The 12,247-nt window shown below is 47.3% G+C and overlaps 1 protein-coding gene across 3 annotated transcripts in view; it reads left to right on the forward strand.

Moving 5' to 3' along the window:
- Nucleotides 1–3,779, forward strand: part of CRTC3 (CREB regulated transcription coactivator 3) — a 103,972-nt gene extending 100,193 nt beyond the window's left edge. For 2 of the 3 annotated variants that reach the window (XM_049905619.1, XM_049905621.1), the window contains exon 15: nucleotides 293–3,779. In XM_049905619.1, coding sequence (XP_049761576.1) covers nucleotides 293–501 — 209 coding nt within the window. In that variant the 3' untranslated portion in view covers nucleotides 502–3,779. The remainder of the gene's footprint in view (nucleotides 1–292) is intronic. The other variant, XM_049905620.1, reaches the window with a different exon arrangement.
- Nucleotides 3,780–12,247: the final 8,468 nt, after the last annotated feature.

The raw sequence follows: 12,247 nt of genomic DNA on the forward strand, positions 1-12,247 counted from the left end.
CCTGATGATAAAAGCCTTTGCTGAAATTTTCAGTTTTAGGCAATTGACGACTGTTCAAAGACAGGGAACCTATAAAAATCAAGAGTTGTGGAACGGACAGAAAGCATGTAGACTCTGGGGAGTGGTCCGTACACAGGTGATCCCTGTCCTGTCAGGGAAGAGGACAGGGATAGCATTTCTTGGGGTTGTCATCAGTTGTGTTCTCTTAGCAGAGGGTCTGCCCTGGTTCCTGTAGCCTGGGACCCTCAGTTTTCCTAATCCATATTGTTTTCCCTCTCACTCCTCCTTTCAGAAGACTCAAGCACCAGCCTATTCAAAGACCTCAGCAATGCACTGGCAGGCATGCCTGAGGTCAGCCTGAACGTGGACAATCCATTCCCGTTGGAAGATGAGCTCCAAATTGAACCCTTGACCCTGGACGGACTCAACATGCTAAGTGACTCCAGCATGGGCCTGCTGGACCCCTCTGTTGAAGAGACGTTTCGAGCTGACCGACTGTGAACAGAATGGAGCAGAACAGGAGAATTTATTTCCAAAACAGCCAAAATAGAACAGAATAGAATGGAGCCAGCGATACGCCTGGGCTGTAGTTATCTCGGGCTTTTGACGTGGAACAAACCAATTCCAGTGCTCCAAGCTTCCAGATGAGTTCCCATGACTGATTCTAGACCTCCAGGACTACGCGCTGTTTCTCAGGCCCACAGTGCAGGCTGCTTGGGGGCTTCTGGTGAACCTGACAGTTCATCTCCGTGACCATTTCACCTTTAGCCCGTTGATGTGTAAAAGTAGGAAACATCATGTAACAGAGGACTTGGCTGCACTGTGCAGTGCTAAGAACCACTGATCTCAACCGAAGGAAGGACTTGGAGGTGGAGCCGGTGAGGGGCCTGGACCTGAGGGCTTTGGCTCAGCATCACACACGGTACCACAGCCCCACAATGCCTTCCCTGACTCAACCGTTACTGGCTGGAGCCGGGGCATTCTAGGGCAGAGTGAGGAGCCATGGCTCGCTCAGATGCCTTAATTCCAATATGAAGAAGAATTTTTACCATGAGTCCTAGAATAGGCTTGAGTTAAAAAAAGAAAAACCTGTTGCTGTCGAGTTGATTCAGACTCATAGCGACCCTATTAGGCAAACCGAATGCTGATTTGTTTTCTCCAAGTTCGTAATCTCTTTCCTGCTGCTTCTGTTTACCTTTTCCTTATGGACAGGAGGAAAAGAAAAACTATTCTATTCAGTCACTGAAAAGTCCTCCAGCAATGGATAAGCACTCTTCCTTGTGGCTGGGGAAGAAAGAGAGATAAGGCTTAGGAGTCTCACAGACACACACATCCTCTGGACAAGCTCTGGCCTCCTTCCTACAGACCAGCTGGAGGGAAAAAGGCTGCAGGGTTGAATCAGACCCACCCAGCACCTGAGCTTTCCATTCACTCCCAGAGCTGTTTCTCTGTGGATTGGGAGTGTTAATGTAACCCACTAGACCGTCAGCTCCTTGAGGGCAGGACTGTGCCTTACCATCATCGAATCCATAGAACCTAACAAGTGCCTGGCATGGAATAGGTGCTGCATCGATGCCTATTGAATGCATGAATGAATGAGTGAATGAATGAATGAGTGAATCTGCCTTGCTGTAAGGCAGTCAAATCTTTAGACACCCCCATTTCCTGCCAAATCTTCTCAGAGCTCTAGCTTTTCTAACACTTGAGCCTATGTTTAAGCATGCACTTTAATATGCTTTCAAAACACTGGGTGACCAAATCCACAGCTAGACTGGGCACCCCATTCTCCTCAAGGTAGAAACTTTGAGTGCCTCCAGAATGGCTGGGCACACTGATGCTGCCCAGGTGCTAGGACCTGAGGGATCCAGGCCCCCACCTCAAAAGATCTTCCCTCTCAGATCCATGTTTCACTCTAAATTGCTTAACTCGAGATCCATTCTTTGAGGTTTAAGAAATGGTCAATAGTAAAATGAAGGCCTAATTCATGAAACCACCCCTAGCCATTAATACCTTATCCTAAAATAGTTTTACCAGATTTCCACCACTGCTTGCCTACCCTGGACACTGTCTCAGCTAACATAGGCTAGACCAGTCCCACCAGGAAACCTGACAGGTGGGTTTGAAGGGAACAAAGGGAAACAAGCCTACAGCTCACCACAGTGAAGAGGTCTGGGCAATGGGGGTGGGAAGAAGGCTTGGGAAGATGGGTGTGTCGGGGAGGAACCCTGAAGGAGAGATGAAAGATGCCAGCTTTGCCTGTCTGGGCAGCACTGCCCTGGCAGGAGATGCCAGGACTGTGACCGAAGGTGGCTGGGCTGCTCCCACCCAAAGAAGCAAGGCTGCACCAGAAGGGCCTGAACTGAACACGTCTGTCCTTCAGGGCCAGAAGAGTCTCAGGACACCCTCGGCTAGTTAGCTCCCCAGACCTCATCCTGTTTCTCTCCTGTCTTCAGAGAGGACCACCTGATCTTTAAAATAACCCTGGTGGTGGGCTGCTCCAACTTGCTTAGGAACCCAGGTATCCCTGGTTCACATTAGCCCAAGTCCCGGCCACTGGATCGGGAAACCAAACCAGACTCCCCCTTGCCTGGGCTCCAGCTCAGGAAGAGGCTGTGGCCTCCCCTTCCCAGTCTTTATTTCCAGTGAACCCTTCATACTCAGCTCTCAGGGCAGGGTTACTTTAAAAAAAAAAAAAAAAAAAGGGCCTTCCCTTGTAATTCAGTAACCAGCACACCAGTGTGTGAAAGAAGCCTCCCTTGCTGCCTGTCCTGTGTCAAAGGCCCTGAAACCTGACCTGGCCTTTCAGGTGGGGTGGGGGTGGTGCTGAGACTGTAAAAGTGTTGTGGTTTGAAAAAGGAGGTCCCAGCAGATCTGCCCTCTGCACAGTGCCATCACCTTTGAGCGCCACAGCCTTAGTGTCGGGTCCCAGCTTTCTTTGTCTGCACAGCAGCCCTGCCTTACAACTGCAGACCCTCACTCCGTACAGCGAGGATCATGTGGCCCCGAGGGAAACTCCAGGAAACTCACAGCAGCCAGGCTCCCAGGAGAAGCAATGTGTTCGGGGGAGTGTAACGATGACAGTGCGCTTAGTCCTTAGGTCCATCAGTCAGATCTTTTTTCTTGGAAGGTTTTGGGCATTATACCACCCACTTTGCATAGATGGTTCGGGTCACACCCACAGACAGGTGCCACACTTGTCCCTCAGCAGGAAGCTGAAGAAGCAAACCATCATGGGCCTCGGCGCTTGAAGTAGCTACTTCAAAAGAAACCATTTTTCAATATTTAGTCCTGTCACGTGAAATCAAGTGTTGTACTACTCTCATTTATTAGCAGTTACAGTGTGGAACTAAAAACTTACCTGTTTTTCCACTTGTTTCTTTTCGTATGGGTGTGGTGTTTAGGACATACGGTGTTAGAAAATTTTCTTGATCATGTCAAAATCGACATGCGTTCTCTTTTATCCTGTTTCGTTTCTTCTAAGTACTGTATATCACCTGAGCTGAAATGTTGAGTATTCAAGTTCATCTACATGTTTGAAGACCTTTCCGGTTCTGCCTCTAGTTGGCTCTTCTGATTTATACACTGATGGTTCCAAGTCCATTTCCCTGGCTTCGCGGACGAGACCATTGCAGCAACTAATCAGACTTCCGCCAGTGTCCTAACTCCCAGGTCCCCTTGTAAACAATATTTAAAGATCAGAATTTGTATAAAGTAGCTTCCAAGTTTTATAATGCATCATTTTACATCTTTCGTAATTAAAAACCGCACAATAAGGTTGTATCTGCATCTGGTGTATTCTTCAGCCCCCATGGGTGAGCTGAATTGGGGGAAGCCTTCCTCTTGCTTCCTGCATGGCTCTGCCTGCCCTTCTGGGTTTCTGGCCCTGTGTTGGGCAGGTAAGGAGTTCTTATGACACACTCCACCCCTTAGAGAAGTTCAGAAAGAAATAGGGGCACACAGTTCCTTTGAAATTATAGGTACCAAGGACAGGGGGCTTTCTGGAGCTGGCTCTGTTCTGCATCCTGTGGCCAGCACCCCTTCCAGACCCTTGCTCCTGTCCTCACTTTAAGCCCTTCTTGGAAAGGAAGTTAGACCACTGATACCACTTCCAGCCCCCAGCTACTCCACTGTCGTGTACTGACCTGCAGGCCTCTGCCCACCTTCCTCAGGGCTTTCGCTTGGGCTCTGTTTTCTACACCCCCTCCTCCCATGGCCCTAGCAGGACTCACACAGCCTATCCAACAGCACAGCCTCCCACCTCCTTCAGAAACCACTTCCTCAGCCACACCCAGCACTTGTCAGAAAGGTGACTACTCGTGAAATCTTACTCAGAAATCCCATCTCTCCTGGCCACACTTCCTTCCTTCTTGGGCTACTGTACTGGGTTAGTGACCTCATGATACCTTCCAGCCCTCAGCTCAAACCCCCAGCCCTCCACAACGCTCTGAGCCCCACAACCCAAGATAAGCCTCTGCTTTTCCACTGCCGGAGAAAATGAATAACCCCAACCCTCTCCTGCCTCCCTAGGATGTTCCAGGCCTTCTCTGTTCTCCTTAAGGCCCTCACCTGACCTCGGCAGAGGCCTCCTCCCTCCTAACATCCAGGCGATATCTGGCTCCCTCTTCATCATCTGCCCCACTGGGCAGCCTCTTCCTCCTTCAGCAATTAGTGGAGTGACAAGATTTACTTAATCTCTCTGTACCTCAGTTCCCTCATCTATCAGGTGGGACCACAAGCATCCCCATCTCATAGTGTTGTGGAAGGCGAAATGAATTCATAGAATTGAAGCACATAGTAATTGTCCCCAGTACATAGTAAACACTCAATAAGTGTCAATTATTGTATGTAATTAACTTATTTTCTGCATAAATCTGTCACCTTTCAATGGCAGGATGCATAAGTCTTTAAAAATACTGAATTTACAGTCTGGTCAGGGTCTACTGCCCTTGTTCTGAAATGTTGGATCTTAGTACCATGAGAAATGTAATAAGTTGATCTTATCTAGGTCCATTTTTGCTTAATGAGTGTTATACCATATGCAAGTATGGGAACTACGGTTTTACAATGAGCCTGTTATACATGGCTGTGCCCCAACATGGACACTAGATGGAGCAAGGAACGTAAGAGTGGGTTTTAGACACAGATACTGCCAGACTGAGCCTCTTGGCCCTCTCACATTTAGCATCTAGACTGGGTTCACGGCTGTTCTGGTTAGAATTTAATCCTATGATGCTAGAATGTAGTAACGAGTGTCCTTAGTGACCACTCAACTAGGGAATACCAGACACTACACATTGCATGTTCCTCACACCAACCTGAAAGTTAAGGTGAGGCAGGTTGCCTTCCTGGGCTTTCCAAATGATAAAACAGGCCCAGAAAGGCTCAAAGAACACAGCTAAGCTGCAAAAGCCTGAGAACCTGAACCCAGATCATCCTGACTTAAGGCCCCTTGGTGCCTCCCCACCAGCCAAGCGTCTGATTCCCAGGCTCAAAGTGTACCCTGGGCACCATCCCTCCTTCTGTCCCTCTAATGCAGATCCCTCCAGTGCAGATCACTGCACCCACTGGGGTCCTGGGTGTCTGGGTCAGCACTCATCCTTTTCCTGCGTCTGGGTCAGCACTCATCCTTTTCCTGCCTTCCCCTCCAGCCCCTAAGCTGCTGAACCACCAATAGAGTGAGCTCCACCCCTCATCCCTCAGGGAGAGGGTCCTGGGAACGATCCTGGTAGAACAGGCCCAAGTCTCTGCCCCTCTGCCCAGGTGCCAGCTGCCCTGGGGCCAGATAGCTGCACTCTCCACAAGAGTGTCCGGCAGAAGAGTGGATTTTTCCCTCCTTCGGAAATACATTTTAGTTAAAAAAAGAAAAAAAAAAACTTTTATAAAAATCATGTGTGCTTATCATAAGAAATTCAATAACACGGAAGAAAATTTTAAAGTGGTCTGGAAACCCAACACACCAAGAAATAATTGGAGTTGACGCCTGGAGGAAAATTGAAACATCTCTCCACGCACAGGTTCAGAGAAGAGGATGGAGCTGGATAGAAATTTGTACAAAACTGAGCTCATACAATACACGCTCTCTTGAGAAAAAGTATTTAAATTAAATGGAACTAAAGGAAACGTAAATGTAACTGAAGAAATCGCTGAGCTGCTCCTAGTTACGCTTTTTCCATGCTTCCAAATTACTTCTCTAAGGGAAAGAAAAATAGTGAGCCGTCGGACTCATTCTTTAAACACGGTTCAACTGTAGATGACATCTCTTGACAAGGACGAGGAAATGAGCTCATTACCACTTCCTGTCTCCTTCCCCTCCTCCCAAATTTGTGAATTCTTATTGGGACATTGTCAGGGTTCACACTCTGCATCCTGTCCTGTAACCATTGTTCCCACAATTGTTCAGCCTCAGCTCTGCGTGTGGAGACCATGCTCACAGACATTTTCCATCCCTGGGTGCTTTATTTTGATTCACCGCCCACCCCCCTACCCCGCCCCCCCACCCCCGGCTGCCTTGACTTTGTCACCTCTGAGTCTTTTCAAGAAGGGTTGTATTGGACACAGCTGCCAGGGTGCAACTGCTGGACTGCAAGATCAGAGACCTGAACCCCAAGTTTGGAGGACGAGCCTACGAAACTGGCTGATTTGTGCCCAGTAAAACTTCTATAAAAGAGACGAGCGGTGCACTTTCCACTATAATTCCTTGCTAAAGACTAAAGTCTCCAACTTGTATTTTGTGACACATAGTTGGAGTTGTAGAATTTGGAAAGAAAATGACTGGGGGTGAGGAGCCTGGAGATGCTATGTTCAAAGAAAGGACACACAGGCTTCTGGCTCAGGGACCTGCTGTGGTCAGGCTGTGACACCTCAGTCACTACCCTGTCTGTACCTCCTCCTTCCTCCGCCACACACACACACACACACAATTTCAAACCTTTGACAGCAATGCCCTATCTCGTCACCTGGAAAAATCCAGCCTCCCCTTCAAGGCCTAGCTCAAATGCTACCTCCTCTGTGAAGCCTTCCGTGAGGATAATCGATTGGCAAAGTGACTTCCTTCCCTTCCCTCTGTAGGAGGAGTGTCAGTCCAGTCCCCTCGGCTGTTGGGCTCTTGCTTTGGCCAAGGGGATGTTTGGAGATGTCACCTGAAACAAAGCCTTGACATGGGCTTGGTGATGGGGCACACCCTGTTGCCCTTCTGCCATCACCATGAGCAGAGCGTCCCCTGGGGAGCCCACTGGTCCCAGAAGAATGAGACACAAGGGCAGACCCATTCCTAGGGATCCAGTGAACCAGACACAGATGAAACCAGCAAGGCTACCCCAGCCAATCTGCAGACACATGAGCCAGAAGTAAACACTTATGGTTGTAAGCAGTGACTGATGGGATCATTTGTTATGCAGCCTTTTTGTGGCCATCATTGACTGATACACCATTTTTGTTCTTGTTTCCTGAGTTGCACTTTATTCCCACAGCTTTACTTTGTTATCTCAGGGCTGATCTTGTAGGTCTGCTTTCTCACTGGTCTAGGGGCAGCTGGAGGCGGGGACTATGTCTGATTCTGTTCTGACTGTCTGGAGAGTCCAACTACTGGGGTCCTTTCCATCTGCGCTGAACCCTCCTCAAGACAGCCCCATGTGAATGGAGAGCCCAAGGCCTCTGTTCCAGGGTTCCCCAGAAAACTTGGACAGGAAGGTTCAAAGCCCTGAGATTCAGCACCCACCCCTGGGGACAACACTCAGAGCATGGCAGCCCTTACCTGGGAGCATCAGGGACCAGAGTGGCCACGTTCCTGGCCAAGATCACATGTGCGGGCAAACAGGAAAAAGGGCCTTGCAAGCTTGTATAAGGGGCGGGAGCAGGGAGGGAACTGAGACCTTTGTGCAAAATGTTATCAGAGCGCCTTGGGAAGGGCTGCTTTGCAAAGTGCCTAAGTATCCCAGGGCAACGAAGGCCACCTCACTCATTCATATAGAGCTACCAGAAGAATGGGCCCTGGGATCCAGAACTTTGGGGCAGTGAAGGGGGTGCAGACTCAGTTTTCCAAACTCTGCCCACTAGCATCTTGCTGATAATCTAGGTTCCACCTAGCCCAGGTACTTTAACATTTAGCATCTCTGATGGTTAACATTATGTGTCAACTTGGCTAGGTTATGAATCTCAGTGTTTTGATACGCACTATGCAATCACCTGCCATTTAGTGATCTGATGTGAGCAGCCAATCAGTTGAAAGGGGAGTTTCTTTGGGAGTGTGGCCTGCCTGCAGTCTATAAATGGATGTTCTGGCAAAGCTCACTCTCTTTCTCTACCCTGCAATCTTCTCATCGCCTGACCTCCAGTCCTTGGGACATAAGCCTGCAAAAGTCTTCAGCCTGCTGCCTGACCTCCGAGTATTAGGTTCACCAGCCCCTGCAACCACCTGAGCCAGCAAAGGCCTCCAGCCTGCCACCTGGCCTGAAGATTTTGGGTCCCTCATCCCCTACAAAGAAGTAAGCCAGCAGAGGTCTTCAGCCTGTCACCTGACCCACAGATTTGGGACTTGCCAGTCCCCACAATTGCATGAGCCGTTTCCCTGAAGTAAATTTCTCTGTATGTATTTATGTATGCTCCTCTAGAGAACCCAGACTAAGACAGCACCCAAACTAGAATACTTTTAAGAGTGAAAGGAGGCACCCCTAATAGTTGTGCCAGGACAACAGGTGTCATTTGAGCTGAGCCTTGAAGGAGAAGTTGAATTGTTCCAGTTGAAGATGGGATAAGGCATGAATAGGGACTGTCATGAGCCACCCAGGGCAAACAAGGATGCATGGTCAACCTATGTTGACCTAGATAGAGGCAGTATTGCTCAGGGGCCAGGTGTATGGGTTCTGAAGTTAGACTCGGGTTCAAGTCTTGTCTCTACCCTTCTTGGCCATGTATCAGTGCTCCAGTTTCCTTATAAAATGGGGATACTGATATCTACCTCATAAACATTAATATTGTTTTTGCTATTATTCTTTTTTATTGAATGAGTCCTTCATTGCGGGACATCATAAATGCCTCCAAAGGGTTTGCTGAGAAGGACCGAGCACCCACTCTGAACAGAGCACTGCACATAGTTGAGCACACAGGAGCTCCCATCAGAGCCGCCACCCCTCCTGTCTCAGGTGCTGGTGTGGCCACTGCACCAGCAGCCATCCTGGGTCCTTCTCAAAGCACCAGCTTTCCTTCTCAGGAGCCTCAGGACTAACTACTGATGATATTCAAAGCCTGGCCTTTTTTTTTCTTTTTTTGGTGGTTGATTTTTTTTTTTTTTAATTTTTTTATCAATGGTGGAGAGATTGAATCAAGATGTCAACTTGACCACTCACTTCAACTCCCCTCCCAACCCAAATCCCTACACATGACTAAAAATATATATTTTAAATAATCTATAATAGGGCTAGAAATGTAAAAAAAAAAAAAAAATCTCATTATCAGAAATCATGAGGAATAAGGGAAAGGGTCTTGGAAAGCAAAAGGCAGATGAGATTGAATTGAAGGTGAAAACCCAGACATTAATGTACCCAAACCCATTACCACTGAGTCAATTCCAACTCATAGCGACCCTATTGGACAGACTAGAACTGCCCCATATGGTTTCCAAGGAGCGCCTAGTGGATTCGAACTGCCAACCTTTTGATTAGCAGTGGTAGCTCTTAACTACTATGCCACCAGGGTTTCCTTAATGTACCCAGAAGCGGATATTTGTAGGTTGAGGGGAGTGGGCCCAGGGAGCAGGCCCTGGGCAGCTGACAGGTAACAGGTGGGGTGTGGCCAGTGCTTGTCCCCCAGCCCCACCTCCCATCTCAATGAGCCTAGCAGCTGGCAAAAGATCCTGCTAGCAGACAGCAGAGATAAGGACACCCTGGAGGGAATTATTTACACACAGGTGACAGCCACAGGGCTCATTTCCTTCATAAACAATGAGATAAGATAAAGACCAACAGCCCACCAGAAAAAAACAGGGCAAGGATTTGAACAAGCAGTTCACTAAGAAAAATGCAAATAACTAATAACCATACGAAAAGATGCTCAAGCTCACTCAAAAGAACCCACTGCTGGTCCAGTGGATCTCACAGCAACCCTACAGGACAGAGTAGAACTGCCCCCATAGAGTTTCCAAGGAACTCTTGGTGGATTTGAGCTGCTGACCTTTTGGTTATCAGCCATACCACTTAACCAGGGTTTCCGTAATAAAAGAAGCACTAATTAAAACAACAATGACATACATATTGTTCACCATTAACAAAAATTTAAAAGACTGGTGATGCTCAGGGCTAGTGAGGATGGAGATATAGGGCTCTGCACACTGCAGATGGGGTGTAAATGTACAACCTTTCTGAGTACACTTTGGCATCGGCTACCAATCAGAATTATTTAAGTACAGAAGAAAATATGATGAAATATTTTCATAATCTCAGAGTGAGAAAAACCTTCCTGAGTAAGACACAAAATCCAGAAGCCCTAAAAAAAAAAAACTGACAGGTCTGACCTCATAAAAATTTAAAACTTCTAAAGACCTAGAGGGAAAACTTGGTGGCGTGGTGGTTAAGATCTACGGCTGCTAACCAAAAGGTCGGCAGTTCAAATTCACCAGGTGCTCCTTGGAAACTCAATGAGGCAGCTCTACTCTGTCCTATAGGGTTGCTATGAGTCGGAATTGACTGGATGGCAATGCATTATACAGCTAGAGACCAAAAAACAAAAAGACAAATGATGGACAATATAGGCAAAATACATAATAAAGCAATTGGCATCCAAAATACAAAAAGCCTTTTCATATCAATGGATTGCTGTCGTTGTTAGCTGTCGTTGAGTTGGTCCCTGACTCAAGGCGACCCCATGCACAACAGAAGGTCCTATGCTAGCCCCACGATCACTGGAGGATCAGGGTATTGTGATCCATAGGGTTTTCATGGGCTGATTTTGGAACTGGATCACCAGGCCTTTCTTCCTAGTTTGTCTTGGTTGGAAGCTGCACTGAAACCTGTTCAGCATCATAGCAACACGCAAGCCTCCACTGACAGACAGGAGGTGGCTGCACATGAGTTCCCTTGGCTGGGAATCAAACCCCGGTCTCCCACCTCCATACCCTAAAATACAAAGAGCCTCTTCCCATCAAAGGATTAAGCTTTATACTCCAACATGTTAAAAATGAAACAGACTTTCTGTAAAATAAGCGTTTTATTCAGATTCAAAGATTTGCAAATTGGGAAGTGCCAAAATGAAAGTTCATAAGCACACGTACTTTATGCTCAACTTCGCAGAACTCTGTACAAAGTTGGAAGAGATTATGGGGGTACATCTGATTGGCTGATATTGAACATGCTCTGTAACACTCATTTATCAAGAATTTCTATTGGCTGGGCTACTCAACCTTAGCCTCAGTTTCCTGCATTCCAGAGCTAGTTCCTGCAACAGTTCGGGTAGGCCAGATCAGAATGCTGCAGAACAAGTTATGGAAGTCAAGAGTGTGGTTGTGGGTCACGTACTCTAAAAGACAAGTGGAGTCCGATTCAGACCTGTGTCAGCCGTTTTAGTTATGTCAAACACCTCAGTTTTAGAGTGCTCTCTCACAAACAAAAATGGGCAAAGAATAAGAATAGGCAAGTCACAGGAGAAGAAATTCAAATGGTCAATAGTGGAGAAAAGACGCTGTGCTCACTAGGGATCAGAAAAATGCAACTTTCAAAATTGATAATATCTAGTGTTGCCAAAGGAACCTGGTGGTGCAGTGGTTAAGAGCTATGGCTGCTAATCAAAAGGTCAGCAGTTCAAATCCAGCAGCCGCTCCTTGGAAACCCCATGGGACAGTTCTGCTCTGTCCTATATGGTCGCTATTAGTCGGAATCGACTTGACGGCAATGGGTAGTGTTGGCAAAAGGAAAAGAGTGCCCGTGTACTGTGGGGCAATATACGTTGGTACAATCTTTTGAAGGGCCATTTGGAGGGACTGTCAACATGTAAAATGTACAGATAAACTTCTAGAAACTTATCCTTTGGAGACCAACTACTGGAGAAGGACATCATGCTTGGTAAAGTAGAGGGTTGGTAAAAAAAAAAAAAAAAAAAGGGAGAGATCCTCAATGAGATGAATTGACACAGTGGTTGCAACAATGGGCTCAAAAATAGCAACAATTATGAGGATAGCGCAGGACCAGGCAATGACACTTAGTTCTGTTATACATAAGGTCACTCTGAGTGGGAGGTGACTCGACAATACCTAACAACA

The sequence above is a fragment of the Elephas maximus genome, chromosome 13 (genome assembly GCF_024166365.1).
Source record: "Elephas maximus indicus isolate mEleMax1 chromosome 13, mEleMax1 primary haplotype, whole genome shotgun sequence".
NCBI classification, from domain to species: Eukaryota; Metazoa; Chordata; class Mammalia; order Proboscidea; family Elephantidae; genus Elephas; species Elephas maximus.